This window comes from Vitis riparia, chromosome 1 (genome assembly GCF_004353265.1).
Source record: "Vitis riparia cultivar Riparia Gloire de Montpellier isolate 1030 chromosome 1, EGFV_Vit.rip_1.0, whole genome shotgun sequence".
In the NCBI taxonomy this organism is placed as follows: domain Eukaryota; kingdom Viridiplantae; phylum Streptophyta; class Magnoliopsida; order Vitales; family Vitaceae; genus Vitis; species Vitis riparia.
The window spans coordinates 11,222,556-11,237,660 of NC_048431.1; the positions used below are offsets into that span (position 1 = coordinate 11,222,556).

The 15,105-nt window shown below is 37.1% G+C and overlaps 3 protein-coding genes across 3 annotated transcripts; 1 reads left to right on the forward strand and 2 right to left on the reverse strand.

Moving 5' to 3' along the window:
* Positions 1-350: 350 nt before the first annotated feature.
* LOC117912992 (exocyst complex component EXO84A) lies at positions 351-5,094 on the reverse strand. The gene is made up of 8 exons (XM_034827824.1): positions 4,746-5,094; positions 4,566-4,663; positions 3,367-4,414; positions 2,592-3,104; positions 1,833-2,021; positions 1,580-1,719; positions 1,181-1,367; positions 351-832 (listed from the first exon to the last, which is right to left on the reverse strand). The coding sequence occupies exons 1-7, from the start codon at positions 4,917-4,919 to the stop codon at positions 1,229-1,231; spliced, it is 2,301 nt and encodes a 766-aa protein (XP_034683715.1). The 5' UTR covers positions 4,920-5,094; the 3' UTR covers positions 351-832; positions 1,181-1,228.
* A 3,091-nt stretch (positions 5,095-8,185) lies between these two features.
* On the forward strand, positions 8,186-12,725 carry LOC117919996 (hydroxyproline O-galactosyltransferase GALT6-like). The gene is made up of 7 exons (XM_034837335.1): positions 8,186-9,376; positions 9,870-10,102; positions 10,187-10,477; positions 10,582-10,710; positions 10,797-10,970; positions 11,986-12,093; positions 12,182-12,725. Exons 1-7 carry the CDS (start codon positions 8,509-8,511, stop codon positions 12,389-12,391), a joined length of 2,013 nt encoding a protein of 670 aa, XP_034693226.1. The 5' UTR covers positions 8,186-8,508; the 3' UTR covers positions 12,392-12,725.
* Positions 12,726-13,158: 433 nt separating this feature from the next.
* LOC117920004 (wall-associated receptor kinase-like 10) lies at positions 13,159-14,814 on the reverse strand. Its single transcript, XM_034837349.1, has 2 exons — positions 13,857-14,814; positions 13,159-13,750 (listed from the first exon to the last, which is right to left on the reverse strand). The coding sequence occupies exons 1-2, from the start codon at positions 14,710-14,712 to the stop codon at positions 13,704-13,706; spliced, it is 903 nt and encodes a 300-aa protein (XP_034693240.1). The 5' UTR covers positions 14,713-14,814; the 3' UTR covers positions 13,159-13,703.
* Between the last annotated feature and the right edge of the window lie 291 nt (positions 14,815-15,105).

Genomic DNA, 15,105 nt, shown 5'->3' on the forward strand with positions numbered 1-15,105 from the left:
TGCCCTTATCCATACCTTGAAGCGAGAGAAGATGACGCTTTTAAGAAGTGTCATTTTATAGCTTTCTTATTATCACCTTTTTTCTTATATTGATCCTTGCACTAGGGGATTGGACACAACTTTATTCTCCTACTCTTCCAAATCCTTTGGGAAGGCGAGCACTCGCCATATGTAAAGGGAAGGAAGGCGAGCACTCGCCATATGTAAAGGGAAGAGACGTACTCATTTCTCTATGAACATTGTAGTAGAAAATGAGGAAGTTGGGTCAAGTAGAATACTAAAAATTTTTGTCTACCTACAAAGGCAGTAACTAGCAAGCAATGTAAAGTGAAATCATTTGCAAAAATTAGTTAAAAATCACTGCATGAACTAACTTTCAAATTATTTTGATGTACAAAATGTAACAGCCAGTAACTACAGGGGAGACACCATTTTTTTTCCCTATTTTTTTATACAAGGAGACACCAATTTTTGCCATCATGCTTCCTACCATTTCACAAGTTGATTGTTTTCTGCCCTTCTGATAAATTGTTTTTCATTTCAAAGCAAAAGGTCAAAAACAGAAAAAAAGAAAAATAAAATCACAAGTACTACTACAAAAACATTGTAGAATTGCAGGATTGTAAGTGATAAGCTGCCACTGTTGAAGACGACTGTAATTTTCAGGTCTAAGGAGTGTGAGAGAAGATTCCAACCCCCGGAGAAATGTGGCTATGCTTCAGTTCTGGATATTTGACATGGTTATGCATTCAGGAAGATGGATACACCCAACCGTGAAGAACTCGGTTTAATGGCGGCCAAGTTGCTTCATGCCCCCGGTCTCTAATGCACACTATCCAAACACACAAGTTGGTAGTGTACGCAATCAAATAAAAAGGTCAAATGCTGAAAACAGACATGTTACGAGGCCATACTCAAGCTAAATGGACTAGTTTCAAATGCCTACAACATATCATAGATAAAACTAGTGACTCTTCCACTGGGGTCAGGGGGCTAATATATATAACACCAGGCTACCAAATTCAAGAGAATCAATCCATGCCCACATAGATGTTTTGACTCGTGAGTTCTGATAATGAAACAAATAATCATTTGCTAAGAAAAGTAAAAGTTGTCATAGACTCTGGTAGCAATTTGACAAATCAAATGGGAGAGCTGAAAATAGGCGTATGAAGAATACCAGGTCCTTTTCTGTATGATATACACATCATGATGAATGGTTAAACAACTAGGTACTCCCATGAGATAAGATTGATGCAGTGGGACTGGTTGCATCATGATCTACATTTCCAAAGTTGGCTTCTCCAGTCAGCATCTTCATAGCTATTTGAGCAACCTCAGCAAACCATTGATCCTCTGGCAGCACACTGCCAAAACAAAGGTTTTCAGTGCATCAATGGCTAGAAGGTCAAAACTTCTTAACAGAATAGACTTAAAGGTGAACACTTAGTTCAAAATTATTAATCATAAAAGAAATGAAGGAAAAAGTGGAACAAAAAAAATAAATAAATTGATATCTGATATCTTTCCATGGACTGAATTCCTCTCTCCTTCATTCAATTTTGCCAGCCAGTGTTACCTATATGGGTCTGTTCCAGTTGCAGCAGCAAATGCATCAATGGCTCTAGCTATGATGTTTTTGATAACTTGATGCAGATGACGAGATAAGTAACGACCTTGGGATGAAAAGAGTATCACAAACTCCATATCCAAATAAAACTTCAAAGAATCAGAGAAATACACAATTTCAGTTACAAACTTCAAACTGATGGACACATGAAAGAATATGAATAAAGAAATGAGCTTTTTTTTTTTTCCCAAGGAAAATATACCTGTTGAAGTCCAAAAGTGCTCAAAGGCTTTGGCCCAGCCTCAATCTCTCCCCAAAAGCTTTGATCATCAGAAAGCCACAGGATCACTGTCTCTGTGAGTCTCATCAGTAGAATAGTTGCAAACCTTTCCCTTCCCACAAACATATCCGTTGCAATGCTTGCTATTTGGGTCAATTTTGCAAAAAATTCCTTAATAAAGAAGAAAAAACCAATAATAAGCCACATGATCTTGACAACTCGAGCTCCATATGAGAGCATGCATATATAACTCACAAAAACAGCTTAACCCACTCATGAAAAATATATCTGGAAGATGAAGCCTATATATGTAAAGACATGATACAACACTGAAATAGATGAACAAAAAAGAACCAGATCATGCACCATAAAGTAGAAAAAACACAACATATATGGTTCTAGTGATTGTTCAATTTGATTTGAAGAGGGTTCTTGGCAGTCCCAAGGACAAGTAAAGAGGAATTCTATAAAACCAAGAAGCTCCTACTTTAAGCCATGAATTACATCATCTTTGTTGTGCAATGAAATTGACATGTTTATTTGTGAAGGCCATTTCGAGCACCAAGTGTTCATTTTGTTTTTAGGTTTCAATTTTAAGAACCTTGTATTTGTATCAGACAACAACAATTTCAATGCACTTGTTGCATAAGACAAGAACAACAATTTCAATGCACTTGTTACAGAAGACAAGAACAACACTTTCTCAAGCAAGATAGAAACTTGCAATTTATACTGAATTACCTGAAATATTGGAGATGGGAACCATTCAGGCTCATTTGTACTTCCATCCATGCTTGTATAGATCTCTGCAGTCAAACGGATTTCACCATCTTCCGTGAAGATGAGTTCAAGAGCGTGTTGTCGGCAGAAGCTATCTCGCAATCGATCAACAGCACGTTGAAGCTTCCTCTTCCATTCTCTATGCTCGGGGAATCGGTTTTGCCTGTCTGAAACTCTTCCAGGGGTGTCCATTCTACCAGTCTGGTGCAAGGGTGAAAGCTTCATAGCGCCACGTGGAAGCAGTTCATCTGCTAGCATTGATGCATTTGCCAGCAGAGCTACTTGTTGAGATTCAGTCTCTGCCATTCGAACAATTTTATGCCCAGAGCCACCAAGATTATCCTCAGTTTCCATTGTACCTGGCAGTGCATGTATCAGCAAATTGATGTAGGAGTTGAAAACTTGTAAAAGACCTTCCAATGTGGAACCACCCAACTGCAAGCTCTCAAGGGGCCCTACCTCCTCAAAGAATTCCTGAAGAAGGCATTTCAAGCATAATGAACAATTACAAAAATTACAAGAACTCAAGGACATGCAATGAAGATGAAAAATAAATAAATAAATGGAGCTCCGAAGACAGATGCATGACATATAATAAACTAAATTCAACACTCATCATTTTCTAATTATACTTAATAGCTTATAGTAGCTGTGAAGAGCCCATTTCTTGAATGAAAAGGAGGACCCATGGGAGTCAGATGCTAAATGAATCCAAAGTTGTAAAGAGGAAAATCACCTGAACCATTGAATTGAATCTGTGAGCACTGGTTGAAAGCTTTAGCTGTGATGCAATCGCACTACCAAGAGATGATGTCCATGCACCAAGAGGGCGTATACCAGCTGGTGGTAAGACAAGTGTCCAATCATCTACAACAGCTAGAGCAGAGCTGCTCTGTTCAATTCTTTTTAAGTTGGTAGTCAGTGCCTCTTCTATACAAGGCCTGAAGAGTTTCAACAGAATAGGAGAAAGGGCTAATCCGCGAGCTTCTAACAAGGAACAGTGACCCAAGCATGTTTGAACGCATTCTGCAGCAAGTCTTAGACCGCCTGCAGCTGCCGAAGTGGCTAGAACATGTCTCTTTACCAGAAGAGCAAAAGCCTTGGTCTCCTTGACAGCCCAAGTCACAAGCTCAGATGCATATGCTGGCTCATCACCAAAAACTGACAAGGAATCATTTGCTGCCTGGGCAATGATTGAGAAGACATGATGTGAAAGAGCAGCAGTAAATGCTCCTCCATATGAAGTGCTTGATGGGCGAATACGCATATTGTTCACCAAATTATGATGGTGAGAATTAAGCAGCAATTTATGAGCATGAGGGCCATCCCCCAGTTTCTTTAGGGCTTGAACAGTTGAACGAAGCTCAAGACCAGAGGTAGAAGTTTGGCAGGCAACATGTGCAAGCTGATCAGCCAACTTCTGTCTTCCTTCTTTAATAGCAGCCTGCAGATATAAGAAAACAGATGGGCTCAATGTTTGCCTATTACTAGCTTCTTGTGCTGTTCTTTCCCCTTCATCCAAGACGGTCAGTGATTCATCCACTCTCCTTTCAGCTAATAAAACATCAAGATTCTCCACAAAGTCTATTAACCATTTTTCCATGTCAGTAGGTTCCTTATGTGTAACATCAGATGTGTCCTCTTTTGTTGAACTATCGGAATCAGCAGACAAGGAATCAACCCCAACTCCTTCAGCCAAACCATGAACTAGAGCTGCCTGAGTTGATAAAAGATTTCTCATGGAAAGAAGCTCTCCTTCAAGATCTGAAATTTCCTTGGATGTGCTGCAAATGAAAAAGGATACAGACAGTTCCAAATACAATTGAATCATTCATACGTTAATCATGATCATTTACTCCAATTCCCTGTTACAGACGTAATTTTGTATGTGACAAATAAAGGAAAATGAAACAAAATCAAACGTAATGTGCTCACCGTATAAAGGCTGAATAATTAGCATACACGCTTTTACGCATTTCCTCCGCAGACGCCTTCTTTAAATCTACCAGATAAGCGTACAAGTGCCTTATTTCCTGTAGAGAATGCTATAAAAGTTATACCATCTTCCGTTGAAACAATGTGAGCAAATTATGAATAGAGAGACAGAAAGGTGACCTTTTCGTTCGTGGCATGGCATTTTGAGGTGATGTAGCCCTTGCAATCAAATTGAGAAGTTTTGAAGACTTTTAGCCTGTCATTCAACGTTAATTCCACGTCAAATTCCGCAGAATCTCCTATGCTCGATGAAAATGACGCCCCCGAGAAAGCTGACAATTCCGATGATCCCATTTGTCTCTACTGTTTCAGTCTCAAAAAGCACTGATTGAGAAATCCCAACCCCCTCTTCTTCAAACAAAAATAGAAGTACAAGAACCAAAAAAGAATGGAATAGGAACTACAATTTGGAGAAACAAGAGAGAGGAACCAAGAATTGGTCAATGAAGTATGTGATAAACACGCAGGATCCGCATTATCTGTTCTGGTTCATCTTGGCTCCCTGATTAATGGCTTTTATTTTTTTATTTTTGTCATTTATGATCCACCCACTAGCCCCTTGACACAAATCTTGGTTTATTGTTGTCATCAACCATAACCATATGACCAATTTACCTAAGGGAAAAAAAAAAAAAGAAAAAAAAAATCTTCCCTTCCTCATAATCGATGTTTGTCTATAATAAATTCATGAAAAAAAAAAAAGTTAAGATTAAGAGAGTATTAATTTTTTTTAACTTTTTGCTGAAAACAATTTGCTTTTAAATTTTACGTTGTTTATTTATTTTTATTTTTTTAATGACTTATTATAAATATTTTACCAAAAAAGAAGAAAAATGTAGGGAAATGCTATATTTTAGGTTAAGACTACAATTTTAGAAAAAAAAATCAAATTCATTTTTTTATTTTGGTTTTTTAATAAGAAAATATCTTGTATTAAGAATGATGGAGTTTCCATATTTATTGGTTATATTTAGTTTCATCTTTGTCAACCTTTTAAAAGAAATTAACTCAAGAATTAGTATAAAAAAAAGATAAATATTAAGAAAACAATAAATTTCTAGTGAGAGGTCAATATTTTATATTTTATTTTTAGTTTTTAAATTCATAATTAGAAAATATTTTTAAAAATAATTTATAGTGTTGAAAAATTATTTGTAATGTTTTCTAGAAAAATAATTGATAAATCTTCCAAAAATACTTAAGAAAAAAAATTTTCACTAAAAACATTTTTAATGAAAACACTATAAAACACACTTTTAATATATTTTTTGAATACGTTTTCAATTTTCTCCCATAAATTTGTCCTACAAAGCGTCGAGTCGGATAAATGCTACTTTACAAAGAAGGTGGAATGATTGTATATAAGGAGTAAATAGGTCATATTTATATAAATAAATAAATAAATAATTGGTTTTTTCAAGACAAAATATTCTTAAAATTAGTATTTTTGGAATTAAATTTTTAGATATCTTTAAGAACATTGAAAACTATACTTTCAAAGCATTTGAAGATACCAAAAAATTGGTTTTTTTTTCTCATTTTTCTTCCATTTCTTTTTAAATCTCATTTTTAAAACACTTCTAAATTATTAATATCTACTTTTTATAATAAATTTCTATTACAATTTACATAAATCATAAACACTAACATATATTCATGTATTACACACATGATATTAATATATGGATTAGAAATATATAAGGATGAAATTAAAGAGAAGATAAGTGTGGAACAGAATAATGATAAGAATATTTTAAGTATATTAAAAAAATTTAGGTAAATATATTAATAGGATTTATATTTTAAAGTGAGTAGAACGAGTAGAATAAGGTGGATGTAAAGATAGATTTTCTCGATAAAAGTATCATTTTTATCTTTTATTTATTTTTCCCTTCTTTCATATCCGGCTTTAACAAACTCTAACTTTAAAAAAGATGAAAAAATTAAAGAGAGAGAGAGAGAGAGATTTACAATTACCCAATCACTGAACGGAAAATTAGGATTGAAACTAGAATTGAAGGGTGAATGGTTGTGAAAGCAAGGCTTGATTGGTGAGCCAACCAACCCTCCTACATAATTATTTTTCTCAAAGTCTTTGAAAGGTTAGAAGGTTGCTGGGTCCATGACAATCATTAAAATATAGCCGACAATTCATTAGGGTTTACCATGGTCGCTGTTACCCTGTTACCAACTTTCCTTTGCGATAGGGACCACGACAACAATCTGCCGAATCATGCGCCCCACATTTCAAATATAAATTTACATTTTTGTCGGCACATAATGTATGCATATATTTTTTCTTTTCCTTTTGCCTTTTCAAAAAATTTTGAATTGCGTTTGGCTTTAAAACCTTTTTATGGATTAAAATCCAAACACTTTTTGTGTCATCCCATGTGAGGTAGTGAGCCAAAGGCGCAAAGGCAGCTCAAATTTTGTTTTGTCGGTGCCTTTTTATTATTAAATTAGTATTTTATTTTATTTTATTTTTATTACTAAAATAACAAAAAGGTTATTTACAACTTTTAAATATGAAAAAGAAAATAAATCTACAAAGAGAGAAATTAATTCTTTAATAATGATAATGCATCACAAGTAACTTATATTGAAAGATATTTGCAAAAATTGACATCATATTCAATCATTCATATGATAAAAATAAATAAATAAATAAATAAAAGAATACATAAGTATGGAATAGAATTTTTTTTAGTTTTCACCTTGTTTGCCATTGTTTTTGTTCAACGTCAACAAACTTGAACTTTTCTAAATACTAATAAGATTCGATTAAGTTTTCAACCATAAGAAAATACGAAGGTATCGAAAAGATATCTATCAAATTTATGCTTTCGATAATTAAAAATATATTATAAAGTTTAGATGATATAAAATAAAAATGCGACTAAAATATAGGATAATAAAATCAAACCTGAATGTGATTTAAAAAAATCTATATATTATATAAATAATATAACAAATTGGTTAACTTAAAAGTAGATGAGCAATGAATAAAGTCGTTAGAAAGGAGCCACTTAAAATAAAGGTACAAATATTAGTTGAGATCAAATGTAAAGAAATAAATTGAATTCTTGAATGGTTCGATATGGGATTTCAAATTTTAAATCTTTGTTAGTTTAACACGTGGTCAGCAATTAAGTTCAGAGATATCTTTAGGAAAATAAAAGACAATAATAATAATAGTGACGAGGATGGGGCGTGGGCGAGGAATAGAAAAAAGAGGAAGCATGAGGGCATGATGCCGTCGCCCACACGGACGGGATCCAGGGACCCCACCACCCCGCCCTACCACGAAGTCCGCTTTCAGATACCGCTCCCAACGGTCTTTTAAGAATGGAAAATAATAGCCATAGAAGGTCAGTTTTAAATAAATACAAACAGAATGAAAATGAAAGTTGATACCGACCGCAGTGTTCAAATGGGGTGAGAATTTTTGAGGGACGATCCCTTATTTTATGATTGATGATGACACTAAGGTCGATAAATAATTTTGAGTTTTTGAGTTTTTTACACGTTCCTGTGTCCTGACGACGCCGTTTGGTTTCAGTAGTTGCTAAAACGCTGCGTTTTTATAATGATGTGGATAAATTAATAATGGATTCCTCCTGCACGATCTGTTGTTTCCATTTATAGGATAGACTTTAAACTAGAATTCCAAATCAACCCAAAGGAGGTCCTCTGTCTCTCGATTGTTGTCTCGAGCTGGCTGTTCATCGGCCCTGGCTTTTTTCCATTCGGTGGAATCTAGGGTTAGGGTTTCGAGTTCTCAGGTGAAGAAACGAACTTCTTCATCCATTCTTCTGTTTTCTGCTTCAGAAATCCCCTTCTTGAACTGAGAACATTAGGTTGGGGGAGTCGTTTTTCAACGATGAAGAGAGGAAAGTTCGATACACTGGTGCCAACGAGTCGGCTCAAATCGATTAAAATTTTGGCGGGTCTGCTGTTTCTGTACTTGATTTTCATGAGTTTTGAAATCCCTCTAGTGCTTAGAACTGGGTTCGGATCGTTACCGGGTGATGGGTTTAACGGGTTTCTCGGTGACGCATTCTCTCAACAATTCATGCTGGAAAGCGAACAAGACATGGCGGAAAAAGATGCCCCAAGTCGACCCTCCTTTAGGGTTTCAAAGGGCTTGTCTCAGTCTTCGCGGTTTCGGGCCCCTGCGCGTCGAATGCGGGAGTACAAGAAAGTTTCTGGTTTGGCATTTCACGGGGGTCTTCTCAATAGTAAAGATGGCTATTCTGAGCTTCACAAGTCGGCCAAGCATGCGTGGGAAGTGGGGAAGACGCTTTGGGAGAAGCTGGAGTCGGGAGAAATCCAAGTTGAGTCGAAGAGGAAGGCGCAGAATCAGTCGGAGTCGTGCCCACATTCAATTGCGCTATCTGGTTCGGAGTTTCAGGATCGAAATAAAATTATGGTGCTTCCCTGTGGATTGACGCTGGGATCACATATTACGGTTGTGGGGAAGCCGCATTGGGCACATGCTGAGTACGACCCGAAGATAGCGTTATTGAAAGATGAGGATCAGAGTGTGATGGTTTCCCAGTTTATGATGGAGTTGCAGGGATTGAAAACAGTGGATGGAGAGGACCCGCCTAGGATACTGCATTTCAATCCAAGGTTGAAGGGCGATTGGAGCGGGAAGCCGGTGATTGAGCAGAATACTTGTTATAGAATGCAATGGGGGTCAGCCCTTCGGTGTGAGGGGTGGAAATCAAGGGCGGATGAAGAAACCGGTAGGTGGATTAAATGTGGTGCTTTGCTTTTTAATTTTAAAATGCATGCAGTTGGTTGTCTTTTATCTATTATTGCTATGGATTGAGTGCATTGTGTCATATTTAGAGCAAGAAGATGCAGAGCTTGTTTTATAATCTCACTAAGTTGTTATTTATTTGATCCATTGTTATGGGTAATAATGTCAGCTCATTCGCCTTTGCAGTTGGAAGTGTGTCAGTTGTCTCTAGTCTGTGAATGAATCACCCGAACCTGAAATTAAAACAGACTTTAAATGTAGAAATTGAAAATTTTGGTATTATTGCCAATTCTGTTTGGTAGTTCATTTATTTCATTTTTCTTTCTCAGTGGTTGCTATTTTCTTGTTGTCACTAGCTTTAAAGAATTCAGAAATACCTGAATAATGGGACATTTGCTATAAATTTCCCTATTTCTCAATCCCTAAATGTTATTGAGGCAATTATAAATCTTGCTGATTCCTTGAATTCAATGAAGTTGATGGGCAGGTGAAATGTGAGAAGTGGATTCGTGATGATGATAGTCGTTCAGAAGAATCAAAGGCTACATGGTGGTTGAACAGGCTGATAGGGCGGACAAAGAAAGTGGCAATTGATTGGCCATATCCTTTTGCAGAGGAAAAGCTATTTGTTCTTACTGTGAGTGCAGGCTTGGAAGGTTATCACGTCAATGTTGATGGGAGGCATGTCACTTCTTTTCCCTATCGCACAGTGAGTTCCCTCTTGAAACCTCTCCTAGTATTATGATGTTGATGTTGGCTGGGATCATCTCAAAATTGTTTGTAATGTTGACAGGGATTTGTTCTTGAGGATGCCACTGGCCTATTTGTAAATGGGGACATTGATGTGCATTCTGTATTTGCTGCTTCTTTACCGGCATCACATCCAAGTTTTGCTCCTCAGTTGCATCTTGAGAAGTTGCCTAAATGGCAGGCCCCACCTCTTCCAGATGGACCTGTGGAGCTTTTCATTGGCATACTTTCTGCTGGCAATCACTTTGCTGAGCGGATGGCTGTGAGGAAATCTTGGATGCAGCATAACTTAGTCAAATCTTCTAAAGTTGTGGCTCGGTTCTTCATAGCATTGGTAAGGGCAGGAAACAAGAGGCATGCATCGTCTATTTGAAAAAACCCTCTATGCATAAACTTCAAGTTGGAGATATCACTTTCTGAACATTGGTGTTTTGACAGCATGGAAGAAAAGAAATAAACGTGGAGCTAAAGAAGGAAGCAGAGTATTTTGGTGATACTGTTATAGTTCCTTACATGGATAATTATGACCTTGTTGTGTTAAAGACTGTTGCAATCTGTGAATATGGGGTGAGTGGTGGATGAATATTTATACTTGATAACTCTTTATTTCTTTGTAGAAACTATTTATCTTCAATGCATATGCTGTTTTACAGGCTCGCACTGCTGCTGCAAAGTATATCATGAAGTGTGATGATGACACGTTTGTCAGGGTGGATGCTGTGATCAAGGAAGCAAGGAAAGTCCATGAAGATAACAGTCTGTATGTGGGAAATATGAATTACTACCACAAGCCCCTGCGATATGGTAAATGGGCAGTGACTTATGAGGTACGGATTCTACCTTGGTTCTACTTGACTCTAGGCTTGAACTAATGGTCATCACTGATAAAACTTTGATTCTTTCTACCTTTCTTTCCCTCCTATGTTGCTTTGAAATCAGATTTAAGTACTATTTTGCCTGCAATTCCTGATTGCGGAAAAATTCTAATATCAAATTAAAATCATTTTCTTTTGGTTTTATGCATTCCTGTATGATTTTTTCTGGTTTGAAAATGTCTTTTGTTTGTGACAGTTGAATAATGTTTGCCTCTTCTAGAAACAGAAAGATGACTCCACATCATCATTTATTTTGGCATTACTATGATATGTTTGAATTGCTGATGAAACTGTCCTATTTCTAGTTATTTTGGCGCTTTGTAACCCACATGTATCTTTTTAACTAAAAAAATAAAGTATGGTTTTCTCTCAAAGACATTCTATTCACCCATTACTCCTGAGACTTACCTCCCATGGAGTGGGATTGAGTGGGAATGAGATTGTTCTTGGTTCAATTCCATGCACCAAAAGAGAAAAGGAAAAATCTATGAAAAAGAATAAGTGAGGGAGATTCTATTTACAAAACATTTTTTGCACAGAGAAGCATAAATTACTGGTGATCGGCTTTCTGACAGCTAGAAGTCTGGAGTTTCAAAGTCATGGTACTAAATTTGCTGTGGCCTCTCCTAGGAATGGGGTTGAATAGGTTTTCCATGATGTACAGATATTAAATAATATTTGCCTGGTTTGCTGTGCTCTAAATCTCGATGGCACAAAATGTGCTGTTGTGCCCAAGCCAAAATTTTCCTATTATTGTGTATAAAGAAACTACAATTCTGTTTGCAGTTAATTTAGAATTCTTGATAATGTGAATATCCTCTTTTTCTTTTCCTTACCATCTTGGCTGCAATCATACAAGTTTGAACTTAAATGTCATTTGGTTAGGGTTTTCTTTTTCTTGGGCATGATGATTGCTCCATATTGAAAGCAATTTTCCATCATCATTTCCTTTACTGGAAACTTTCAGGAATGGCCAGAAGAAGATTATCCACCCTATGCAAATGGGCCAGGTTACATTGTGTCATATGACATTGCAGAATTCATTGTTTCAGAGTTTGAAAAACACAAATTGAGAGTATGTACTTGTATCCATTTTTAAGCTTTGTATGGCTGTTTTGTTTTGATCCTTGAAGGTTTACTAAATCTATTTCCACATGGTGTAGCTGTTCAAGATGGAGGATGTGAGCATGGGAATGTGGGTGGAGCAGTTCAATAGTTCAATGCCAGTGCAGTATCTGCACAGTGTGAAGTTTTGCCAGTTTGGGTGCATTGAGGATTATTATACTGCACATTACCAGTCCCCGAGGCAGATGATTTGCATGTGGGAAAAATTGCAACAGCAAGGAAAGGCCCACTGCTGCAACATGAGATGATCATGATCTTCATGACATTAGAAAAAGCTTGGTTATAAAGGGAAAACTTGAGAAAGATGGAAACGCAGAAACAAGTTTTGTAGTCATAGCATGTCCTTGTACATAATGCTGATGAGCTAAGTTAGATACTGGGGCTCTTCATGTTCCCTTTCATGATTCTTTCATTATTTAACCTTTTTCTTGTCCAATTCCTTTGTTATGGCACTCGGGCGCAACAGGAACGGGGTTTCTAATTGGATATCCACGAGGAATGCCTGATTTTGTAATCAAAGAGAAAAAAAAAGACATGTAGGGGCATAACAGAATCAATATTTTTCAGGTTTAAGTTCCAAAATTTTGCTGTCTCGCATGCCATGTCCGTGCTTGGATTGGATGAGATGATGATAGAAATACAGTAGTAGACAACCTGCATTCTAGTCAATTCCATGGATTTTAGATACCTCATTAGCTGAGTTCATTCCATTGGAAGGATTTTCTCTTAAATCCAACTGTATTTGGTTGCAAACTCTGACCTTGTTCTCAAACTGGTGTCTTAAATATACCTTCGTTTTTGTCTGAAGTCACAGGACTTCTTCAATGACCTTATCCATTCTCTAACTCAACGTTTTTAGCCTATTATCAAACAGTGCAAGTGCGTAGATATGGGGGACATACTGAGGGGAAGTCCGGAGCTTGTCATTGAAGTGGGGATGGGAGTGATCTAACATCAAAATTGTAGGAATATAACTTTCTGTATCATTGGCTGGAGCTTCCCAACGAAGAATATATAAAAAAACAAAGAATCTTATAGTGAAAGCGAATCTCTCCTTGTGGACAAAGAGCTCAAAAGAAAAGAGAAGGAACCATATTCCATCACAAAAAAGTTTACTGGTCATCTTTATCCTTACAATCAATTCCTTTGGGCTAGCTTAAAAGATTTTACTTCTACTTTCCAAGCTGGATTACAATTTTCCAAGCTTAAAAATTTCTACAATATGCCCATGTTTCTACAGGAAAGTAAAATTATTTCTCTTGATTGCCCTGTCGTGGCCATATTCACTTTTGACACCAACAAAAAGGACTTCACTCCTAAAGTCTACACTGCAACATAAAGAAATAAAAATGAACAAAAGATGAAACTGCAGTACTAGTCTTTTGAACATCTCTTCCATCTTTGATAGTATTCTCATTCCTCATAATTTACCTTGACATAATGGTAGCCTTGAAGAGTTTTGCCCATTAAAACTGGAGAGATCTCAACTAGAAGAAGTCGACCCTCTAGGTGTTGTAATCTGGTTCCCACGTGGGGGCCCCAGCCCATGATCTTCACAATCTACGAAATCCAAACCATCAATGCCAGATAATAGATCAGCCAAATTCCTGCAACAACACCAAGATAATCCAATTAATGTTAGAAGCTAAACCAAACATCGAGGACTTGAAAAAATCTAGAATGTATGTGTATAGGTTAATATGTGATTGGTACCCGTTTGCCATGGAAGAGGCCTCAAACCGTTGTTCCAATATGCCGAGAAGAAACAATTCCCTGTCGTGTTCACCCCACCAGGACAGTTGCAGATGAATGAATTATAATCTCCAGTATACCCACAAACTCCATTACTCCTCTCGCAGTCAGCACATGCGCCCGGATAGTCGTTATTGATACTGAACTTATATTTTAGTGCCACTCCATATTTCCAACTCTGTGGGTTAGAATCCTGGCCATTATAACTATAAAACCCGGAATATGAAGTGCACTTTAACTTCTGCAAATCCATTTCAAATGAGGGCCCAAGATCAACTGGCGTGTAAACACAGCATGTGGAGATTGGGATGTTGAGCGCGCTGATTGGCCTGCAAGAATAGAGGAGACTGCAAATGGGTGCACCCTCGCTATCACATAAAGGGACCAGGGTGCTGTTTCCACCACCAGAGAGGCCGTCTGGTTTGTAAATAGGTGATGAAGTAATTGAGCAGTCAAGTAGAGCAAAGACATTGCCGTCATGAAAACTGAATGGAGCATTCCAATCTAGGCCAAAGCCTTTGCTTGGCTGTGCACAAGAGCAAGTGGACATGGATGGATCTGTGATATACAAAACTTGAGAGTTGTAATCTATGTTGGTGATGGTGTAAGAGCCCGTGTGGGTTATTAAGGAGAGCTTTTCTTGGCTACAAGCTACATATGGCTGGAAGCGTGGATCACCGCAACCAGGGCCACTGCCAAAAGGATATTTGAGCTGTTGATTGCCACATGTTCTTTGGCAAGACTGGGATGAAATCAGGGTAGGGAGTAAGATGAGAGAAATGCAGAGGAAAGTGATGGAAAGGCATTTGGGCTTCATTCTCAGAGAAAGATGTGAAAGATGTGGAATTAATATATTGTGGAAGGAGCTAAGTGTTGAGTCTTCCCTCTTGGAAGTAGGAGAGGGTGAGGGTAAGAGAGAGGACAATGTGCTGTTGTTTATATGGGGATGGGTTTTGTTGCTTTCGGTGTTAGGCTGGGCTACAGGTAACTTTAGATTGATATTCGTGATGCCTTTTCCTATTACTAGATGCCTTTGTTTCATAACTCCTCTCCTTCATATCACTTCCTTTTCAACTAAGAAATGCACTTTATGAGATTTTAAGATTTCTTTAGCTTTGGCTGCAAGGTAAGTTGAGTGGGACAGAAGAAAACGTGTTGAATTTTTGTTATGGTTTTTACTTTTTATGATTCAAGTGGACTGAAATTTTAT

Bases quoted from the DNA above. Each gene is read 5' to 3' on its own strand.
- LOC117912992 (XM_034827824.1), bottom strand. From the start codon at position 4,919: ATGGGATCATCGGAATTGTCAGCTTTCTCGGGGGCGTCATTTTCATCG. The intron at 4,415-4,565 runs GTGAGCACATTA...TTTCATTTGCAG, and splicing joins AATTATTCAGCCTTTATACG to CACATCCAAGGAAATTTCAG. The intron at 2,022-2,591 runs GTAATTCAGTAT...TTCTTTATTAAG, and splicing joins TCCCATCTCCAATATTTCAG to GAATTTTTTGCAAAATTGAC.
- LOC117920004 (XM_034837349.1), bottom strand. From the start codon at position 14,712: ATGAAGCCCAAATGCCTTTCCATCACTTTCCTCTGCATTTCTCTCATC. The intron at 13,751-13,856 runs GTACCAATCACA...GTGTTGTTGCAG, and splicing joins GCCTCTTCCATGGCAAACGG to GAATTTGGCTGATCTATTAT.
- LOC117919996 (XM_034837335.1), top strand. From the start codon at position 8,509: ATGAAGAGAGGAAAGTTCGATACACTGGTGCCAACGAGTCGGCTCAAA. The intron at 10,971-11,985 runs GTACGGATTCTA...GGAAACTTTCAG, and splicing joins AATGGGCAGTGACTTATGAG to GAATGGCCAGAAGAAGATTA. The intron at 12,094-12,181 runs GTATGTACTTGT...CACATGGTGTAG, and splicing joins TTGAAAAACACAAATTGAGA to CTGTTCAAGATGGAGGATGT.